We start from the raw sequence: 23,992 nt of genomic DNA, 5'->3' as shown, positions 1-23,992 counted from the left end.
TTTGAACCTTGTTCATAAACATATTATTAAGTTTGGTAATGACTTGTTTAATGTCAAGTCTAAACTTGGATTTGAACTCAACCCATTTGCAAAATAAATAAAACTAAGTGTTTGTTAGACATGATTAATTTTGCCAATTTATTTTACTATTTAACTTATTTTTGTTACTATTCATAAGTCCTACTGCACTTTTTTTTTTTTTTGCTGAATAAGTACTTTATTGCTCAACTCGAAGAAAGAGAGAAACAAAAGAACTGGGCCAAATTCAATCTCTATCCAAAGCCCGCAAAATTAAAGAAGGCAAAATTAAGATGGAAACCGGCCTAGTCTAGCTTATAAGAGCTACCCAAAGTTTTACTGCACTTTTTAGTACTATTTATGAGTCTTATTGCACCATTCTACCTAAAATGGAGGGTCAATGTTTATGATTTAATTTTGGACTGAGTTACGAACAAAGTTCATGAAAAAAAAAAAAAAAAGAATAGAGGGTCAATGAGTCAATAAATGGTTCTATATTTATTTGCCCCATTTATGAAGTTTCACCGACAAATTCAATAGACTTCTTTTTAGGAGGACCATCTAATCGAAGTTTTGGATTGCTAATTTAATTAGAGTACCCCACTAGCTGTTCTAAAAATTACAATCGGCTATTGGGACCCATGAACACAAATCATTATCCATGCCCACTATACCTTATCAAAAGCTCCATGCAGGAATCGAAAGAAAAAGAAAAAGAAAAAAAAAAAAAAAAAAAAAGCCAAAAGTTGGTCCCTTGGTAAGTTTTATTTCAATTTATACATATTCAAGTTCAAGGTAACATCAAAAATTTCTTGGTGAAGTAGCTCCTTCTTGCTAAAATTGAAAAAGACAGCAGGTTAATTAATTAAAGAAAAGAATCAGTGATCAATTGGGTCCTACAAAACTTTGTACTACTTTTGTCGATATATGCAATCTTGATTATGAAAGAGGACAAATGTGTCAGCTGATTGTGATGCCCCCACACGTGTGCACTACTGCCACGTCCTTTTCCTTTTAATTGCTTTGTCTTTTTCATGTGTGCTTGCTTGTTTGTATTATTCTAAGAAAGTTACTTCATATTTTCCTAAAAAATGTTTACCCCGCAGTTGAAGTTATAATTTTTGTCACAATTTATACGTGTTAAGTAATAAGTGATGGAGTAAAAGTGGTAAGTTTATAAATCCATCGCTTATAACTCGTTATGTAAATAAGTTGTGGCAAAATTATGACTTTAATTGTGATGATAACATCACTAAATTCTCCTTTGCCCCTCTCCTTTTGACCCAAATTGGCATCCTCCTCTTCATTCTTACAGTGGGAAAGTTAACAATTGTGTCTTCCTCAGCTCTCCAGCTGTATGGAAAAGATAAAACATTAAAAAACAATATTCAAAATTCTTATAAAATATTGAATTAGTATACATTATGTATTCAATAAATCCACCATTTTTTTTACATAGCAATTAATGCATAATAAATATGGTGGGTCGATTGGTAGGTACATCAAAATCAAAACGTAATGTTATTCTAATTATAACTTATAATCTTAATAAGTTGTATAATCAGATGAAAGATAAGAATAGTTAAATCAGAAACTATAATAAGATCAAAAGTTTGCATTCCCTTTCTTTTTTTTCATGGTAAAGAGAACATCAGCAATCCTATAATACGTAATGCCACTCTAGCAAATCCTAATTCTCTAGTGCACTCTTTGTCAGTCTAACCCTAATAAATTTAAATTGGCTATGGCATTATTTGATGATTAAGACATTATTGTATGAAGCAATATAATCCCTATGGGGTATTAAATAATCATTGGTTATGTAAAATCGATACTTTGTTTAAAACAAAGGCAGTCATTAGTCAATGGATTAGACCAATATCAGATTTGGTATGTCCTAGCTAGCAAAGCAAAGCTTTTAGCCAAATGAAACCATATATAACCTTGATTTGCGAGTTTTTGATTAATTTATCCTGTGAGATTTGGTATGTCCTTGCAAAGCAATATAACATTGTTCATTGTGTTTTTGACTAATTACTTAATTAGTCCGGATATTCTGTGTTATACTAAGTCACATTGACCATGATTAGCCAAAAAATAAAGAAAGAGAAAATCTATATTGACCACAGCACCATTGCTTAAGCTATATAATTATTGTTTGGTGCCTGCTACGAGGTTTAAATTATCACCGCTAGATGAAGACATAAAGTACGAGCTATTCGAGAATGATGTTTTCGATGCACTTGACTAGTCAAAAAAAACTTTTTAGATATGCCAATAGCTTGAGAAAGAGGTAATCCTCGAATTCAATGGTCCAAAATTAAACAATTGGTAAGTCACATGTGTGCTAGTACTCCTAAACATTTGAGTTTGGTTCAGGGATAGCATCATTTTTTCCATCACAATTCTGAAATATAGTAATTGGTTTGGGCTATGGACTAATTACAAATATCTTATAAGTAATTCTTAGGTATTTTTGAAATATAGAGAATGATGTTTTTTTTTTTTTTTTATATTTATAGTGGAGTCCATTCATTAAATTTATTGTGAAATTCACTATAACTGTAAGAGGAGAAAACACCATTTTACTATATTTCAAGAGTACTTAAGAATTTTTCATGTTTGGTCATATTAAAAGTCGAAAAGAATACAAGATACAACATCTCTTGAGAGCCAAAAATGGCTACAAGTTTGCTTTCTTTCCTTATGATCTTGTTCTCGGTCCCCTAAGATAAAAGACAAAGCAACACAAACGGACATGGTTTTATATGCCCCACTTGGAAATATTTGTGGAATCTAATCTTAAATTTTTAACTGGTCTCACATGGATTATCCAAAGGATGGTTTGTGAATAAAGTATGAAAATGATGCCTGAACTACAAACCTAGAGAGCCAACAATGACAGAATGTTTGATGTTTTTTGCTATGTTTATGTCTTTTCTCCAATGCAAAAAAGTGTATAGAAGAAATGTTAGTGTTTTTGCATGACAACCTAGAGAAAAGACTTCCGTTAATTTCTCCCATAAAGCATAAAGATTATTTTCTGCTTCAAGAATCAAAGAACTTTATACTGAAATAGATGTCACTTTCCTTTAAGTTTCTATGTAGTACACGATTGAGTTTAACTACGTGTTAACTGTGGAAAGCTTCAATTGGGACCATGCATTATTAGTCATTAGCTTTTTCATCATGTATGTTACTTGATCACACGTGTGTAATGTTAAAAAGTTCACTAGTGATTGATTGAAAACAAAGAAAATAAAGCTAGCCTATTTCAATTTGCATGCCTTTAAATATTGGTAAAAGTGATAAACAAGAGAGAGAGAGAGAGAGAGAGAGAGAGAGAGAGAGAGATCATATGAGTGATTCTCATTACCTGAATTGAGTAACAAAGTGGTGTAGGAAGATAGAAGCTTCCAGCCTGGCTAAATCAAGCCCAGGACATAGCCTTTGCCCACCTCCAAAAGGAGTGAAGTTACTACTGCTCATGTCTTTGTCCTGTGAGGGACCCCAAAGGCACAAACCACTATTTGTTACTAAAACAGTAATTGAAAATGTTAGATTATTTGGTAGTATATTTCGTTACTGTTGAGTTGACAAGTTATGACCTGTTTGAATTGAGAGGAGAAGAGGGAGGAACGGAAGGGAGTAGAGTAAAGTTAATAAAAAATAGGCTAATTTCTTATCAACTCTACTCTACTTCCCTTTACTCCTCTTACCTCCTCCTCAATCCAAACAGACTATTAATGATTTTCATATTGATTCATTGCTGATAATACTTTATTGTCTTCTATTAGCAATTTGTCACCTCAACCGTCATAGAAAAAAAAAATTGTGAGAGAAGTTGTATCTATGGACATATTGTTTACTAAGATAAAGAGAATTACAAATGACATGGGAAGCTAAAAGTTACACCAAAAAGATGGGTTCTACTTACTTGCCACCTCCATGGATTGAACTTGTAGGGCCAGTCATAGTGATTCGCATCAAGATGAACCGATCTAAAATATGCAAAAACACACCATCCCTTTGGTATCAAATACCCTTTTATCTCTATGTCTCTCATGGCTTTACGCATCACTCCAATTATAATGTTTCCCATCCTTAGAGTTTCTGTAATTACCTTTAGGTAAAAAGAAACACACATTATTTATTTCATAATTAATGGGTTGTGTTAGTTTTTCTTGAGTCTTTATCCAGTTTAATATAACTTACACTTTGTGTAAATGACAATGATAAGTAATCACTCCAAGACAAAGGTTGTCCAAGCTGAGCTTTGAGTTCTTTCAGCTTCAAGTTTTCCTCCTGAGTTTTATCAAGATTTTGATTACAAAAATAAATTATATATAAAACAATGGTACTTTTTTTATGAATAGTATAAAACAATGGTACTAATAAGTAATGGCTCCTACAATTACATGATGTCTGTGGTATGCCACCACACGTGCAATATGTCATCTAATAATCCTATCATAATTTTCCCAACCAAATTACATGGTCTAGAGTTGAATAAAATCTCTATACGTCCCCTCAAAAAAATGAGAAACTATTTTCCAATTAGTGATTGGAGACTATTTTTTTTGTGGAAATTAACATTACAACCAATAAAGTGTGGACAAACCCTAGTAGCTACAAATTCTCTGAGTATCAATTCGATCTACTAGTAGATCTTTGACAAAATTAGTGGGAAAGGAAACACTCCTAGACATGACTAAAAGTGGTCAAAAAATTGGAATTGCATGTCACAAACTTACAAAAAAGTTAGTCTAAGAAAATTGGACCTGCTAGCCAAATAGGATGCATGTACATGCAACTGAGGTGACACCGGCCAATTATACGAGTAGGACTAGGTTGAGATCAAGCTAAGATGATAATGATCTTGACACTATATGTAAGCCATGATTGTAACATGTATAAGATGCTAATGGTCTTGATAGTATACCATGATTAATTGTAACATGTATGGCTTTGGTTACAACTCCAATAAAAACACAAAATCTTCATACCGTTAATTGTTGTAGAGCGGTGGGGCAATCTGAGAGGTATTTTATTGCAAGAGTCATGAGAACTGGCACTGAATCCTCTCCGGGTATCATCATGTCAATCATATTATCTGCTATTAAATCCTCTGTTAATTGTTCACTTGAATCATTGAGTAAGACATCTACCACATCTTTTGGAACATTAGAGAAGCCACTATGTTTTCTGGCTAGGATTACATTTTGTACTAACTTAACCATTTTCTTCTTTGCCTGAAATTGAAATCCAAGTAATCACTAGTATTAGGAGAAAAAAAAAATTATATATATACACACACAATAAGTCTATACACAACTTTTTTTTTTTCACTGTTGTTGTATTATTATTTTTTATGTTTAATAAAAATGATGTCAGTAGTAGATTTAAGTAGAAATAGTATTTTTCTAATTAATCGTAACAGGTTATGTTAACAATTGTAAAAAAATTATGAAAAATGTTGCATCTTTATCATTACTTTATAAATAAATTAATGACTTGCCTGTAGTGATCTGTATAGTCTGGTCCCGGGTATGTTTACGGGCAAAGACATGAGGCCAGAGATAAATTCTTGGAACTGTTTCTTAAGAAACTCCATTTCTTCACCGGGATCCAAACTAATCAATGCCTTAACTAGCACTTGAAAGGCAATCTGGAGACAAAAAGGGGTAGATCTTAGTTACTTTTATAAAGTACTAGATAAAATAATAATTATGAATCTAATTTTCCAGACAATATGATTCATGCAAAATTATTACGAACCCCATAGACAACTGGGTTCTACTTTATAGCCAAATCATCTTCAAACTTAAGTAGAAGCCAGAGAGATTACTCAAACATGAATGATTCCTTTCACAAGAGAGAGAGAGAGAGAGAGAGTGTAAGTCAATCATGTGCCTATTGGGGCTCTTACTTTCTCATAAAACATCTTAAACACAGTAAAAGAAGCCACATATAGATTTAAGAGCAAGAAATGGCATAATTTGTTGTATCTATAGTATTTACTAGAACTCTTTTCAAGGAGACACCTTAACCTTAGAGGAAGCAGAAGATAGATTCAAACTTAAAAGATAAGAACTTAGCTCCTAGACCTCATAAATATGAGAGAGAGAGAGAGAGAGCTAACATTTTTAGTTTCATCTTGCATATATATGGGATGGTCATCTTTCCAATTTGCCATTGATTCTTGAACATACTTCTGCATGTCCCTAGTGATTTGAGCCTTGAGATGTGGGGACTTGAAGAAGGCTCCTATGAGTCCATGGATTCTCTTTTGTAAACTCCCATTGATGACCAAAATAGAAGACTTCCCCATCAACTCTGTGAGAGATTTGGGGTAAGATGGCACAAAAGCCTTTGCATCACTTTGAAGAATAAATTTACTCACTTCAGCATCAGTTGAAACAATTGTGGGGCTTCCAAATATGTGTGACTTGAACACCTTGCCATACCTACAAAACCACAAAAATATTTGTTATACACGTCTTCATATCTTCACCATTTAATTTTCAAGCCAAAGCAAAACATATCAGTAAAAGGAGAAGAGTAACAAAGTATATATAACAAAACATACATATGGTAATTATACTAAAGCAAATATATAGATTAGCTGAATGTTAATAAGAATATATACACAGCGCGATAGAAAAATATGATCTGGGTATTGCTTATTAGTACTAATAATCATATATATACTTACATGCTGCGACGTTTGTCCATGAAGCTCTCAGGACGGTCAGAGTAAGCACAAGATACAAACTCAATGGTTTCCCCAATAAAAGGCAATCCAAGAGTGCCTAAAGGAAGCGGACTTCTGTGTTTTGATCTGAGTCTAAACCTGTTTTTGTAGAGAATTATGGTGGTCAAGAAAATTGTTGTCACTAACACAACCCACATATTGTCCATTATGCTATAATTTTTACCTGCATGCACAGACACACACTCTCTCTGTATCTCTCTCTATGGTTTGGCTTAAATATGCTCAATCATGGTGACCACCACAGCTAAGTCTAAACATTTTTGTGCATGCGTACACGCACGCGTGGGGAAGAGAGAGAGAGAATAATATTTGGACTCTGGAGCTAAGTTAATGTCTAACACAGCCACAGGGAATATTTGTATTGGGGAAAGCATAGCAAGAATTTTTGCTTTGAGTTGTTTTTCAACGTAAGAAGAGGCTTTTGTCTTGGTGCTGGATTTACCGGGGTTTAAAAAGTTGCTTAGCTGGTGTTTTTTTTTTTTCAGATTAACATTCTCTACTATATTGATTTACAATAAGACTAGAATCTAAGACTCGTTCTTAAAAATTTCCATTTTCACTGTATTACAGTAATATTGTAACTGAGGTAATTTTCAATCTTATCATTTTGACTAAACAATTAACCAACAATAAAATTTTTTTTAAAAATCATTTATTAGGATCTTACTAGAAATTAACCAGGCTGAATGATAGGTTTTATTTAATTATAAACTTGTATTTGTTTTATTTATATTATTTATTTAATGGATGATAATAAATAGAGATAATTAATTATTAAACCTATTTGGATTTCTAGCTGTGAAAGGTTGTGTTGTGAAAAATGAGTACAAAATGAAACCGTCCTTAAATATGAAGGGTCATAGAACTTTTTTTATAATACAAAAGCATGTATTCCATGGAAGGCCTAGTTTTCCAAAAGTGTTGGTCATAGGCTAGAAGAATTCTCTAAAGTTCGATTTACTCCTCTATGCAATTGATGAACAATCGTGACGGGACATATATGTATACTATTGATAACTTTTGTTAATGAATGTCTTAAGGGCAAAGTATTAGGTATATACAAATGCTTTACTAAATAATATAATATTTTTTAAAAAATTTTAAAAAAATTAAGTGAAACTATACCGTGTTTACACGTATATCCAAAAAAATAAACACATATAACCATAATAGATTTGTATATGTAAACCAATAAATCATTAATAAGTGTATTTTCTTCTTTAAAAACTATGCAATACAACTCATGATTGAGCATTTATTAACTTAACTAGTGACCCTAAGAGTTAGGTTAATAGTAATCTTCAATTTCTCCCACAGTATTCAATTTCTTACACAAGCATCCTAGAAATGACACCTTGTATATGACCTTTAATAATCCATTTTTGTAAAGGTTTATTTTGGGTAGCATGGGTCAAATTATTTTAAGATTTGTACTAAAGGTAAAAGGTGGAGAGCAAAATATTCATAAAATTCTTCCATGGATATTGTGATAAGTTTATGCAGTCTACGGAAATATATATATACAAATAGAGAGAGAAAGTCCCCACCCCACTAGTCCATGATTGTTGTTGTGGAGTCCCCCCCTTGGCAGTGGCAGCTGGGCGGCCTCGTGCATTCATGTGAGACTCAATAAATCCAACCACATTCCTCCATCATCATCCCCAACCCTCAAAACTTTTGCTCTTTCTCTCTCTCTCTCTCTCTCTTCTCCACACACTAGGCTAACCTCTCATGTCACATTCATTCCCAACCTCTCATGTCACATTCTTTCCCATTTTATATCTAAGAGGCCACATGTACCCCCTCCTCTTTACCAAAAAATACTCTTAATTATATGAAACTCTCCTAATGAAAGTTAATGGTTATTTGAAAATATTGTGTATTCAAATTGTAAGCACAAAGATCGGTGCCCAATTGTGAAGAAAAGCCATGAATAAAAATCAATCCCATCTGTCTTTGGGGATGGCTTAATTGACTTATTTTATGAGCTTTCTAGATCTCTCTTTGACTGCAATATTCAATTCTCAAAATGGCCCATTTATTGATTGCCTATAAGTTTTTAATTGCTAAGCTCCATTCCTCAACTTTGCTTTATCTCTTTGTTCAACTACCTAACTTATGATTAAGTATCTTACTTAAGAATTTGAACTTTAATCACATATCATCATTGCAATTTGTTGGGCTCTCTTGCCCTATTGTTTTTATTGATCCCACTATATCTCTAAGAATCTTGCAGAATATTTTGAAAAAAATATATATAAATGATATTAGGAGATATTAAAAACTTTATTACATAAATCTTACAAACTTTTATATTACTAATCATTAAAAAGTAAAAGTAATTATTAGGTATTTCTGGAATACGATAACGTGGTGCCCTCTCTTCTCGCATTTATAGTAGATGTCTTTAATTAAATTCATGGTACACAGTCAATTATGAATATGAAAGTATTACATCACCGTGTTTTGAAAGTACCTAATAATTTTTCGATAAATAATTCAAATATTTATTTATTAATTATTAAAATGAAACCAATTATATTCATTATCACATTGGTTTGTAACTATTTGGAGTAGTTTCAACCTTATCTTATTTATATATTTTTTGAAAGGTCGGAACCTTATGTTCTTTATTTGTTTAGTAACTTGTGGATAATTTAGCTTGAGGAAAAGCTTAACGTGAGGTTGGAAAAATAACCTACTCGGTAGTTGTAGTTGGTTTGGTGTTGGAAGATTGCATGTTTTGGAAACTCTATCAGTATATACAGGTTTGGGGTGTCCACTGTCCACATCCTTTTTGGAAATTGTGCATGCTCTCACATTAGGCCCATGTGAAAGGCCACGAGGTATAGTTGGACTGTATGCACACACATTACCCCCCTTCCCCCCCCCAAAAAAAAAAACAAGGTGGTTGCATTGCACACACTTAGTACTTCCTGAATAGGATAGGGCATGAAATGAAATTAAAACTTTCTGTTGTAAAGAAAACGATATGAACCATAGACAAGCAGATATACATTACAAGTTTCACAGTTCACATTACACCTTCCTAAATTTCATAACCAGAAAGACATAAGAAGATACATAAACAAATAACACAAGAACTCATAAGGTAATCAATAAACTTCCTGTGTTCTTAACATAGGTCATATTTTCTACTTGGTATGTTTCATGAACTATATGTGGAATAATTGAAATTCTGGAAATAGTACTATGGTCTATGGGGAGAGGATTGGCCATTTGACATAAGTCGAATGGGTCCTTTTGCTCACTTTCAACAAATAAGTAAATAAGAAAAAAAAAAAAAAAACTAATTTCAAATGCACATTCAGAAATATAATGAAGCAAGAGAACTTATAAATGATTCTTAGTTGTTATCATTTTCTGTCTGCAGATTTTCAGCTCTTTTATCAGAAAACAGTAGATTATTATCTAGTAGACTGCTGATGGCTTATTTAATCATCAGTCCAATATTCCTCTACTATTGTATAAGCAGAGCAAGGAAAGTAACTATTCTATCTTTTACTGGCTAAACTTATCCTCCATGATCTAAAGAACTTTGACTGAATTAGATGAACTTTTTGCAGCCATCATTCTAGACAGACAGTTGGAAAATTCATCAACATTCAACATAATAAACTACTTCATGCCCGTTAAGATTGAAAATAAAACATTGTTTGTACTAGTCTCTAAATTTGAGAACAAGTGTTGAATAACTCTTGGGACAGATTTTGCTCAAATAAATCGTTTGAGAATAGCTTTCTCTTTGTAATGCACTTCTTTCCTTCAGGTCTTTTGGTTTGACCCTCCTTTTCTATTCCAATATCCACTAGAAAGTTCCGAACAGCTCTGGAATTGCAGCTATAGTTGAAACTTGAGTTGAATCAATGTGCATCTTACTTCTTCCTCTTTCTGCATCTTTCTTCTCTGCCGTCAAAAAGACGAAAGCTGAAAAATTCACCGAAGCACATTAAGATCCCTAGAGAAAACTTTGTGAGGCATCTAAATCATAGGTTTTAATATAGTTATTCCAGTAAGATTAAACTAACTGTTTATATATAAAACTACCAAAAAGAAGAAGGGGGCCAACTTTGACCATGAAACTAGATATGTACACATCTCAGATAACATATATTAATAACATGTTAAGCACTTATTTAAAAAAATGATAATAACATGTTAGGCATATATTTCCTTTATCAGAATTTGCTCACTATACTTCCATGTTAATCTAATAAAATCAGTCCTTGAAGTCTTCTTTTATACTCCAGTTGTTCTATCTCAAACCCCACTGAGACACCAAACATGATATTAAAGATGATCCTAGACATAGTATATTAAGCAATCGATATTTGCTCAACACTATAAATGAGGCACATGAGTGACTACATCCTACCTTTTATTTATTTATTTTTTTGAGTAGAACTATATCCTACTTGATGTTACAGTATGTAACTCCATATTCAAGATACTATGCACAGAAAAAAGGAATTTATACAAACTGTGTCTTTTCCACATATTGCTCGTCATAGACACAGATAAAGCCAAAAATTACTCGTATATGATTTTAAACATCTCAAGTCTAGAGATTTAGATGGCTAGTAAATGATTGTGCAAGAATTGCATTCTGCCCACCTTGTGTAATGATTTTTTCTTTTATAATTTTTTATGGTAGAACTACATCCTACTTGATGTTACAGTACGTAACTTCATATGCAAGATACTTTGCATAGAAAAAGGAATTGATACAAACTTTGTCTTTTCCACATATTGCTCATCATAGACACGGATAAAGCCAAAGATTACTCGTATATGATTTTAAACATATCAAGTAGTAGAGCTTTAGGTGGCTAGTAAATGATTACGCAAGAATTGCAATCTGCGTGTCATGTTTCGCCCACCTTGTGTAATGATTAAGTTTGTCCTTTTTCCCACTATCACAATAATCTATACCAAATATGCTAAAGGGAAAAGAATCATGATATGGTTTGTCGCCGATTAGAGGGATGGACATATACGTTTGTTACATGACCATTGGCTGTAAACATTACTCTATTAGGCAACCATAGCGCGTTTTTAATGCAGTGAAGAATTTTCTAGTTATTCCTGTTAATATTATTTAAACAAAACAAGAAGAAATTTAATCAACAACAAACTCCACAATACTGCAAAATGAAGGAATGTGCATCCTTCATCAGGAATGTTGCTTTATAGAAAGTGGACTAACTACACGTTCAATAATTCAACTTGCTTCAATACACAGCAAACATGCATGATAACAACATCACTACAACCAACAGCATCAATATCAAGGAGAGATGAATACACTCATTGTGGAAAATTCAAACAGTGTGCAGGTAAGTGAGGAAGAACTATCTGAAAGGAGAATAACAAAAATGTAAAGTTGCAAATGATGATATCATGTCCAGCATCCTAGGGTGGGAAAATTGGGAGTAAAATTGGGGCTTCAAGGTTTCCAATTTGCCTAGTTTCAATTTATTTTTATCCACAGGACATGGCTAACATTTAGTTTGGAAGTCTATAGGGGTAATCATTCATATTAGTAGATTATTGCAACAGAGAAAATACAAGAAGTATTAGAGCAACCTCACAGAAAATGAAGATACATTCCTCTTTAGCTAAGTTAGACATGCCAGTTTGGAACATGTCCAATAGTAGGCATGCAAGGGCACAAATCTTATATATTCACAAGTCTAATTATGTCTTACAGGGATACATTGCAACTTTTTGGGAGTCCATTTAATGTATCCTCAACACAACCTGTTTAGTTCAGCATATGGTGCTTAATCTGGCCCACAGAAAAGGCAGCACTAAATATAGATCAACAATATGGATCCCTAGTCTGTTGTATAGTAAAGCAGAGGTTCCAATACACAGCAAGTTCAAAATGAAGGTGAGCCAAAGGCCTTGTAGGTGAATTGGCACCTCTCCGTGTACAAAGTGCTTGGGGGTTTAGGGGGAAAAAGGTTCGAGCTGTGGGGTTAGCAGCATGTTGTAATTATTTCTCAAAAAAGAAATAAAGGTGAAGTAGGTTCAACAAACTACATATGGAAGTTAACAGAATTGAATGAATTCAGCAAGCCTTTTGATATTCTTCCTATGCTATCTTTCATTCTTATTTCAGCTATTCTATCCCCCTTTTGGTAGTGGAGGGGGAGGGGGAATGCAAACAGCAATAGTTGCCTATACCCTATACCATAATGGGGTGCCTTCTCACACTCCCAAAACACACCTTTTTCAATGGTACCCCAGATCCCCATTATATTAGAATGAACAACAGAACTAGAGACATCAAAAAAATTAATAATTTTTGGATGAAGAAGAGCATGGAGAAAAGCATGGGAACTTGTGCATTTAAATCAAAGAGAAGGCTTTAGATTTAATTTTAGGAATAATATGAAGTTCACTTCAAATTTATACATAGACATGCAAAAGCTTCAAAAGAATCCTTTGAAGTTATATCAGCCATAATGCATTATTAGCAGATAAACACATTCCTAAAGGAGAAAAAAATGTGATAAAGACAAGCTAAAAATCCTTTCACTAAGCAAACTCATTCCTCAATTTTTCTTTAACCTGCAAAGATGCAATTAATTACGAAATGAAATTCATTTGTCTTGTTGACAACAATATATGTAAATTTGTTTTATCTGGTTTTTAGATGTTCTAACTTAATTTTTCCTTTCAAAATCCTTTAATGCTCTATTTATTTCACATTCTATTAGAGGAGTCAACATAAAGAAGAAGAGAATTATTTCAACTCATCCGGTTTCATTAGTTTGGAACCCCAATTGCTATAGATTGAAAGTTTTCCAGTTATTATAGTTTATTGCAAGATTTATTTATTTTTGATAAGTAGTTTATTGCAAGATTTATTACAAGTCATCCAGTTTCATTAGTTTGGAACCTCTCTCTCTCTCTCTCTCTCTCTTTCTCTCTCTCCATAGTTCCCTGGTTTTATTCCGCTAAACTCAAAAAAGGGATAATGAAAACATTGAATTGCAGGAGATTTTGAAGGAATCTCTCTCCCTCTATCAACACTGCTCTAGTTTCACTTCTCTAAACATAAAAAGGATCAACGAAACCCTTCAATTGATGTACAGTTAACACTGATTGAATAAGACACTGATTGAGAGATGACAAGGTTAGGCCAATCCTCAAGACTTTGCATCCAAGAGTTATAAAATTACATTGTCTCCAATACGTATCAAACCATTTATATTAGTTTTGACCACACTTATAAACCCGGAGAAGCCAAATGAATAAGACCTTAATATACTTAAACCAAAATGAACCAGAGGAAGCCTCACCGCACCCCACCCCACCCTACCCCACCTTATTTCTTGTTCTGTGAGGAAGTCTATATTCAAGAATTGATATATCAGTATGTCACTGCAAAAGCCATCTAGAAACTACATTCACCAACCTATATTATCACACACATACACACTATACAAAACATGAGAAGGTTTCCACTTGTATACAAATACACAGCCGCATTCATATATCTATCTCAGCAAATTACATTTTACCCTATATTTGGAGGCGCCAATTTCAAGGTGTTTTTTCAAATTAAGATCTGTAATCTTTTTTTTACTACGGTTTCTTCAAGATTGCATTCACTAATCCACTGTGAACATTGTTACCTTTTACAATTAAATTTAACCATGTGACTTATTGGCCACTGCAATCATATTATTGAATTTAATTAAGGAACTTTCTAAAGTACCATATATAAGGCATTCTACCTAAGTTTTGTCCTAAAATTCAAATTCACACATGGGGTAAATTTTGGTATCTAATAAACCACCCCTTCTAACAAAAAGCAAGAAAAGACATAAATAATGATATTACAAAGCTGACTAGGAATAAAGAGAAAGAATGGGACCTGAAAGAGCAAGATTGCCAACAATGAGCATAGACCAGATAGAACTGCAATACCGAGCAAAAAACTTTTGGGTTGACTGAGGTGGCATGGCTGGAGTCCGAGCCTTCCATGTGGTTCGATCTGATAATGATTCTTTCCTATATCCATTGAGATTTAAACATGCTGATGCTCCTGATGAAGAAAAGTAAGAGTTGGCTCTCTGTTGATGCCTTAGAAGTTCTGCAATTTTTGCAGTTTGCAAAGAACACAAATCAATGAAACAAGGGTCAGACACCAATACCCAGATACTAAAAACCAAAAACAAACTCAAAAGCACAAGAATTTCATTTATGAACGTGGGTTTTCGAGAAAACCCATGTTTCTGTTTCTCAAAAACAACATTGTTTTCTGAAAGCAAAAACACACCAAAATATATATATATATATATATACACACACAAAGTTTTTGAGCTTACCCTTTATTGGATTGTTCATGTTGAAGAGTCTTGGAGTTGGACCTTCACTCATTGTTGATTCCAAATTTCCTTTCTTTTCAATGCGAAGGCTCTTTCTTTCTTGGAGTGATTTTGGTTAAAACAGACTGTGTTTCAAAAAAGGGTCTGTGAATATGGGTTAACTGTGCTGTCCAAGCATTCCTTGGCTATGGTTTTATACTTTTCTTACACCGCCAAACTCTTGAGGAAATCCGAGACCGAGTAGAATTATACCTCAACCGAACTACATGGGATTAAGTCGGCTAATTTTTTCCGGCAAAATAAAATAAAATTTCTTTTTGTTTAATTCTATTATTCAATACAAACTTATAATTTAAAAAGATGAGTTTAATATTCTAATTCTATCAAAATTAAGTGTCAAAATATTAATGTAAACTAGCCTCGTCAGACCTGCTTCGCACTTGCAGGGAGATTCTTTTTTTATTTTTTAGTTTAATATAATTTTTCAATTTGAATTTATCTATTAGTTAGACTATACAAAAAGAAATTTTTAAAAAATTAAAATTTAAGATTTGAAAAGAAATAAACTGTTGAAATAGTGTTTATTAGTTTTTAGGAAAAAAATATATGAAAACTGAGTGAAATATATTTAAATAGAAAATGTGCTCTGGTAATTTTTTATTTTTTTTTTTTGAATTTTGCTGAATTACAATTTTAAACTATTTTTATTTTATATTTTAAGAATATTTATTATCTAATTATATTAGGGATATTTTTGACTTTTTTTTAATTATAACTAATTTTCTAAATCTTCTTAATATATAAAGATCAATTAATTCTCAAAAAATAAAAAAGAGTTCAACTAAAATAAGTTGAACTTTGATTCTCTAATACAAATATATTATCCAAAAATCTAATACAAAAATCTATTACCCAATTACAAATATATTATCCAAATATAATACAAATAAGTTAAACTTTGAACTTTGATTCTAGACGTGGATTTATTTAGTTGGTGGGTTGGTTGAAAACTTATCTAGACGTGGAAATAAAAGCATTTCATCTAAGGACAAAGGGGCTAGGGAGAGGAGATTTAAAAAAAGAAAAAAAAAATCCATCCTCACTCTTATAGATATTTTTTACAAAATTTGGCTACAACTTTATTCAATATTTTTTTTTCATTAGATGTGAATTTTGACAAATCCACTATTGGATAACATTTTCTTTTTATTTTCTTCATGTTTTCAAAATTTCTAGAAAACTAAATATTAATAAGTAAGTCATCAGTCAAATTTTTAAATTTTAAGTTTTTGTAATATAAAATTATATATAAAAAATAAATTTATGGATCGAATAATAAATAACAACTGATTGACTCCAAATTCGACATACGTCTTAAAAACATTGAAATATACAATTTAACAAATAAATTTTTTAAATATGTAACTATGCTATTTTTTTTAATAGAAGTTGTAGCCTTTAAGTTTTTAGCCAAATTTTGATATTCTTTTTTTAAGAAAATAATTTTTATATAAAATTATACTAGTGGGTGACCCCTAGATTTTTTTTTTTTTAAATTTTAAATGTAATACATTTATGTAAAATGTACTAGAGAGCTCATACTTATTGATATTTTCTATTTTCAGATGAAAAATTATTAGGTACTGCCGAAGTACATTTTACATAATAATTTCCCTTTTTCAAATTATTTCAAAAAACATTGGCTTGTCATCTTTTATAGATTTCCGATGGCCTATTTAACCAACAGTCTGAGTGGTTACATGGTAAAGAGAAAAAAAGGGGGTCCTCTACTGTTCTATTAGCAAAGCAGGAAAGTAACTAGTAGGCACTACCTTTCACCGACTAATATCAAAACCTTCCTTGTATTTAACAACAATGAAATAAAGAGCTTCAACGGAATTACATGAAGTTTTTGCAGACATGATCTTAGACAGACAATTGGGAAAGCCATTAATAATTTGATATTCAATGGAAGGATATACTAATAAAAATGAAATTTAAAAAAAAAGAAAATCTAGCTGTCTCTAAATTTGAGAACAAGTGTTAAATAATCAAACACTTGGGATAGATTTTGCTTGAATAAACTGTCTGAAAATGGCTTTCTCTTCATCAATGCGCTTCTTTTCATCAGGATCTTTTGGTTTGATCTTCATTTTCTCTTCCAACATCCACTTGAAAAGTTTTCGCTGCATGCTGATCCTCCTAAATAAATTCCTGTAACTTCACAGGCTTTGTGATGGGTGGTGAGGGCAAGACTTTTTCAGCAATAAGAGCAGTTTTTACATCTGTAGTTGAAATTAGAGTTGCAACTTCTTCCTCTTTGTGTTCATCTTTCTACTTCAACAAATCTAAATCGAACAGATCGAAGAAAACTATAAATTAAGTTCACAGAAACTTTGAGTTTTAGTAATTTAAAAAAAGAGGAAAAATAAAATAAAATAAAATAGAAAAATGAGTGGTAATGAGTAGGGGGCTAGTGAGGCAAGGAAACGCTAGCAGGGTATACCTCTAAACTCACCACCCTTAGTCTTATCTCTGCATTTCCCTGTTGATTTGGATGTCTTGATTTTGGTTTGAAATTTGGGATGTCTAGAACTGAAGGATGAGTTTCTGTACACCACTGCTTCCATCAATAAAAGATCAAGCAATTGGTCATATGGATCTATTAACAGCTATTGTATGTTATCTATTTGTTAAGGTCAAGCAATTAGTCATATTTGTGTGTGAGAGATGGAAGGGATATATAGTCCCAATCAAATATCCAATGCATCTTATTAATATACTTATACGTTTGCCATCAATAATTCTGTGCAATGCACCCATAGTAGCATCTAAGTTACTCTTCTTTTACAACCATCCATAATGTATGTATGATTTAAGTAACGGTAACAGTGAAGGGTCAAACTTCACTGACTAAGAAATTAGAAATTTTTTTTGCAAAGGTAACATTAGAAGATTGATTAAATTCCAACGGTAACATGAAAATAGAAATTTGAATGATAATAAAGCTAGCCGTTACAATAGTTGATGGACTCATCCATGTCTGATATGAAGGAATACAAATTGCATATTGGGCAAAGCGTTTGACAACACTGCTTTCTTGTGGCCCAAATAATATCTTGGGGTGAGAAACTTTTTGTTGGTGCAGGCTTCCTGAATTAGACAAAGCCCACAACCCAAAAGAGAACTTTTGATGGGTTCATTCAAACCCAAATTTGCTCCAAGGGACAATGCCTTTGGGATTTATTTAGCATTGAACACCATAGTAACAAGTGAGGGGTACCTTATAATTTTCAAAAGTAAAAAAATAAACCTCTATTTCTAAAATTAACAAATTAGACTTCAACCCATTGTGTCTGAGGTATGATGTAGGTTGGAGTTTAATTTTTATATATAAAACCTCACATTTTAATTTGTTATTCTTGAAGCTAAATAGTTTACTTTGTTACATGTTCAAAAGAAAATTTCTCAAAAATGAATTGGTCAATTGATCTAATATTCATAGAAAAAATGTAATTTTTTTTTCCATCTCAAATTTTATTTTTTATTGTAAAACTTCCTCTTCTACAATCCAATATATTAAAGAGCAACAAAATCTTTAAAAAAAATGACAATGGAGGCAGCTGTGACAATAGCTATAGCTCAATTGGCAATTTCTTCTCCTAAAATAATGGGATGAAGGTTGCTGAAAACCCTCGTTTAATTATAGCACTACAAAAAATGCGGGCAATAGCTGGGTTTTTTTTAGCCACGTTTACAAAAACACAGCTATAGCTAACCTACCATTATAATTTGACTTTGGTCAGCCAAATTATTTTTTATTTTTACTAACTAGTTTCTTCAATCAAATAAAATCCAATGATTTTCTTTTTATTTTTTATGAAGAAGAAAATTTTACTGAGAAAAGACTACTTCATGAATCAAGGACACGAAGAAGCCTTAAAGAATTACAAAGTAGAATTATGTACAAAAAGACAAACGAATCTGGAAACATGACAATAGAATTACAATGCGGAAAGCCCCATGCTTGAGATCAATCATATAGAGGTAGAAAAAGTTGCAAGGAAGTTTGAACTGACTCCTCCATACACTCCACTGGAAATCTGTTTTTTGTAGTGATTGTTATTTTTGACGTGGCCCTTCAATTTGGCACAAGCCTTTTTTTTATTATTTTTTTAGGCACGAGTCTTAGAGCATTTTCATCAAGATACTATGCTCTTTATATGTTAACAAATTTGACATCTTGCTACAGTGAGCTTTCATTTTTAGAGCGTACTATAACAAAATGTTATAATTTTTTAATGTTTTTTTCTGCTGAGAGAGAGAGAGAGAGAGAGAGAGAGAGAGAGAGAGAATAAAAATGAATAAAGAAAGAATATTTAAATGAAATAGTAAAAAAATAGAAGTTTTGATGTTAGGGGTATTGTAAAATGATGTGTTAAATACTATAAATTTAGGTTTTTAAATGCTAAATTTTTTACAACTCTTGATGAGAATGCTCTAAGTTGGTTAAGTCCAGCCACATTAGTGGCCGAATATAATTAGAATTTGGAAACCCACCCGTCGACTTTAGTGCCTAGCATATTGGGCATATTTTGCTAAATAGCATAATTTTTTAAAATATTTAGGAAAAAAGTATCGAGTTAAACTTATATTTAAAACTCGAGTTTACCAAACTTAATTTTTAAGCATTATTCTAATATTATTGCTCAGAATAATGCTTAGAACTCGAGTTTCATTTGGAACTTGAGTTCTAAAAAAGTGCTACATAACTAAATAATTTTGGTCAAGTGCTATTTAGCAGATATTTCTTAAAATTATGCTATTTCTTAAAATTATGCTATTTCGCAAAATTTTCCTTATATATATATATTTATGAGTTGGGTTCAATGTTACACCACTCAATAATTTTTAATTAGATGCAAATTTTGACAAATCTACCATTGAATTACATGTTTTATATGTTCTTAACAAACATGCCAATTTTCATGTTAATTGGATGTTATTTACCATTTGATCCATAAACTCATTTTTTATGTATTATTTTAAACTACAAATCTACCTGGTTGGGTTCAAGTTACAAATCTACAAACTCATTTGATCCATAAACTCATTTGATCCTTATATAGGGTTGGGTTCAACTTATATCTGGTGTAACTTTAAACAATGTTACACTAAATATTTTTTTAGTTAGATGCGAATTTTGACAAATCCACCGTTAGATTACATTATCTTCATATATTTTTTATACTTGCAAAATTTAAAAATGATCAAAGATTAATGGTCATGTCATCAATTAATTGTTTAAATTCAAGTTTTTTTAGTTTAAAATAATGCATAAAATATGAATTTATAGATTGAATGGTATAATATTGCTTAAAATTACACTAGGTGTAATTTGAACCCAACCTATATATATATATATATGCTAAAACCCTAGCAGAGAATAGAGAAAAAGAGAGCCACTAGTCTTATGGTCCGTTTGAATTAAGAGGGAGAGAGGGGAAATAGAATAGAGTAGAGTAAATTTAGTCCAAAATTAGCCTATTTTTAGCCAACTCTACTCTACTCCCTTTCACTTCCTCTCTTTCTTCCCTCCATCCAAACAGGCCCTTATGTTTTTGTGTGAGAGAGCTACCGTGTTCTTTGAGTCAAGGGTGCAAGGAACTGCAAACAAAATTTTCAGATTTAAAAGTTAGAAAATTACAAAAGAAGCTAGCTATTGATGACAATAAACGATCACCCAATTTCCCTACCGTTAGAAATCGTGTATTTGCTAGATCAGAAATCCTTGATGCGATGCAAGTCTGTGTCAAGGCAATGGTGCTCTTTTATCTCTGATCCCTCTTTCGTTGACAACTTTGTTAGGCTCCACGCATTGGATAGGCGTTTTATCTTGCTAGTCGATTGGCTGAGCCGTCCCATCGTGGTATTTGAGGAATCTTATGTAATTAAATTCTAGACTTATAAACCTCCAATTTATCAACATGTTATATATTGACGACACTGTTCAAGCTTCGTGTCATGACTTGCTCTTATGCTGTGCAAACATGTTCCGTTATACTAGTGTTTACCATGTGATAAATCCAATTACTAGGCAATGGACTGCCCTGCCTCCTCTACCTGAACTTCGAAATGCTCAATATGGATTCATGTGTTGGTATGATGTTCATCATCGGCTCCTTAGCTATTGGGTGATGCGCATTCCTGGTGTTATGGGTAAGTCGATAGAATTCAATGTAGATATATTCTCTTCCGACACAGGTAATTAGAGTCAGTCTGCGTCCGTGTGCCCGTAAGGATTTGACTGGGGTGTTTTTGCCTTCCCCCCGGCATTCCCTATAATGGTTTGTTTTTCTAGTGGAGTAGCACTGACTGACTTGTTGGGTTTAATCCATACACCGGTAAATGTTGTCAATTCTTTGAGAAGCCGGTAGATTTGAACCAATCCTATGGAATATTTGAGCGTCTTGGGGTTTGTCATGGTAACTTGAGGATATGTAAGATTTCGGGTTACTCTTGTTATACTTGTTTAAGAGTTTGGGACCTCAAAGCTATGAAGCACAGGTGTGTTTTCGGATTCGGGTGCGAGACTTGACAATTTTTTAAAAAAGTTAATAAATTTTATAAAGTAAGGTGCGGGTGCGGCAGGCCACCTAATCAACTTATATCTATATCTATATAATAACTAATAGCCGAAATGTTTAACTTTTTATTGACACTCTTCATTGTGCCCAGTAGTTACATATATGACGTAAATGCACTTTTAGTCCCTATATTTTGGCGTTTTTCATTTTAGTCCCTATATTTTAATTTTACCACTTTTAGTCCCTATATGCACTTTTGTTCTGGGTTTGTGCTTCATGTTCTTATGTTGATGTTTAAATTTGTGATTATGTTCTTGTTCAAAATAAATTAGATCTGAATTAATGTATTTTATTGTTTTTAATTTTGTTTTTTGTTTTTTCTTTTTTAATTTCGTTAAAATTGATTAATAATTTTTTTATATATATTTAAAAGCTGACATGGCATTTGTTAAATGCTAATTAATTTTTTTTTAATTCGCCACATCAACATCAGTTTGCCACCTAAGCAATTTCCGTTGGTGGGCTAACGAAATGGACCAAAATGAAACGCGTTAATTGAATTAGGGACTAAAAGTGGTAAAATTAAAATGTAGGGACTAAAATGAAAAAAAGGTCAAAATGTAGGGACCAAAAGTGCATTTACGCCTACATATATTAATGCCACGTATAAATTTAAAAATACCGAGCAATTGTATCTTTTCATTTTCAATAGGCACCTTTTCGGTTAATAGGCACATTTTCAGTTAATAGACACATTTTCCTTCAATAAACACCTTTCGACTTTTGACTTTTTATTAACTATTTCTTATTGCACCCACGGTGTCACAGGGTCAATTTTTCACTCAAATTTTCTGCCTGTGATGGCCCTAAGTCCCTGACTTAGTCTCAGCCAACACCACACACTCACTGCAATAACACTTAGAATAGATTATATAGGGACATTTAAACACACAGCACACAGAATATTTATAGGGAACCCACCCCCAACCTTTATTACTTAATCTTAAGTATAAAGGAAACCCTTTTACAAGCTTAGAGAAAGTGGTTGAGTTTTTTGAAAAAGTGCATAATGAAAAAGTGGAGTTTTCAAAAAGTGTATCATGAAAAAGTGTTTTTTCAAAAATCTGAGTGTTTGATAAAAACTGTTAAAAAATGCTTTTTAAAAAAGCTAAGTGTTTAGCTAGCACTTATAAAAGTTGCAGTTTGAGGGATAAATTACCAAAAAAGACAATGTATATGTAAGTGCACAATTGCACCTGGACCCAAAAAACACACGTGGGCTCAGGCCCAATGAGCCTTAAACAATTAAATTTGTAGAGTGTGGGTTCGCAATCTAGTTTAGTGGTGCTCGAAACTTGATGAACAGGCTTGAATGTTACAGTGTTTGTAAACAATAGACAAACAGGGTAAAATGAACCTCCTCGGACGTAAGCCGAGAACAACTTATATATTATTTCTCTTTCTTCTTTCAAAGGTTACAGTATTTAATATTTTTCTCGCCCCCCTTTTCTTTACTTTTTTCCCTTTTTGAATACTTCTTCTTCTTCTTCCCTCTTTATCCACGTGTAACGCAAATCACCCTATTAGACACCTGTCCCATCCACTACCCTCTGGAAGTCTTTAAATGATAGCAAGAAAGCTGACTTCTACTATTCAGGGGTCATTCCCACATTAATGCGGCCAGGGAGGTAGGTGCAGAGTCTTTAATATGGAGGTAGCAGCCTTTTTCTGAGATATTTCTCTCACACCGTTGCGTCTGGAGGGTGCTTAAATCCCTCTCTTAACCAACAGTTTTTCTAGAACTCTGCCTTGATCTTTTTGGCGAATCCCAGGGTCATCGTGGGTCTGTCCGAGGAGATATTCGTCCTCGGACGAATCCTCGGACTCTCGACTCATGGGCCGACCTACAATTCTAGGGGGCTTTTAGTTTAAAACAAACTAGCGCCCATCAACAAAGCCCAAGGCCCAAATACATACTTAGGTCCTTTTAGTCCCCACAGTATATATGAGGGAGTTTATTTCATACTTAAATCAACTGTTTCATATACTTAAATCAATTTTTCTCTTTCTAAAAAAATTATTTTTTTCTCATCAATATTAGCTAATAATAACCTACCACTTAAGATTTATTGTGAAAGTATTGTGAAATTATTGTGATAATTAATACTGATTTTAATTTGAACGTACTATTATAATTATTTTTTTTCTCTTTCTAAAAAAATTATTTTTTTCTCACCAATATTAGCTAA

At 32.5% G+C, this 23,992-nt stretch overlaps 2 protein-coding genes across 2 annotated transcripts; both read right to left on the bottom strand.

The window, feature by feature from the left end:
* Positions 1 to 764: 764 nt before the first annotated feature.
* LOC142634106 (3-epi-6-deoxocathasterone 23-monooxygenase CYP90D1) lies at positions 765 to 7,189 on the bottom strand. The gene is made up of 8 exons (XM_075808384.1): positions 6,734 to 7,189; positions 6,161 to 6,485; positions 5,537 to 5,686; positions 5,025 to 5,270; positions 4,234 to 4,323; positions 3,956 to 4,141; positions 3,395 to 3,516; positions 765 to 1,371 (listed from the first exon to the last, which is right to left on the bottom strand). Exons 1-8 carry the CDS (start codon positions 6,937 to 6,939, stop codon positions 1,242 to 1,244), a joined length of 1,455 nt encoding a protein of 484 aa, XP_075664499.1. The 5' UTR covers positions 6,940 to 7,189; the 3' UTR covers positions 765 to 1,241.
* Positions 7,190 to 10,293: 3,104 nt separating this feature from the next.
* On the bottom strand, positions 10,294 to 15,400 carry LOC142637163 (uncharacterized). Its single transcript, XM_075811442.1, has 3 exons — positions 15,157 to 15,400; positions 14,703 to 14,921; positions 10,294 to 10,741 (listed from the first exon to the last, which is right to left on the bottom strand). The coding sequence occupies exons 1-3, from the start codon at positions 15,206 to 15,208 to the stop codon at positions 10,623 to 10,625; spliced, it is 390 nt and encodes a 129-aa protein (XP_075667557.1). The 5' UTR covers positions 15,209 to 15,400; the 3' UTR covers positions 10,294 to 10,622.
* Between the last annotated feature and the right edge of the window lie 8,592 nt (positions 15,401 to 23,992).

This window comes from Castanea sativa, chromosome 5, assembly GCF_040712315.1.
Source record: "Castanea sativa cultivar Marrone di Chiusa Pesio chromosome 5, ASM4071231v1".
Classification (NCBI taxonomy): domain Eukaryota; kingdom Viridiplantae; phylum Streptophyta; class Magnoliopsida; order Fagales; family Fagaceae; genus Castanea; species Castanea sativa.
Note: the sequence above shows the minus strand (reverse complement) of the source record. Positions and strands in the feature narration are given on the sequence as shown.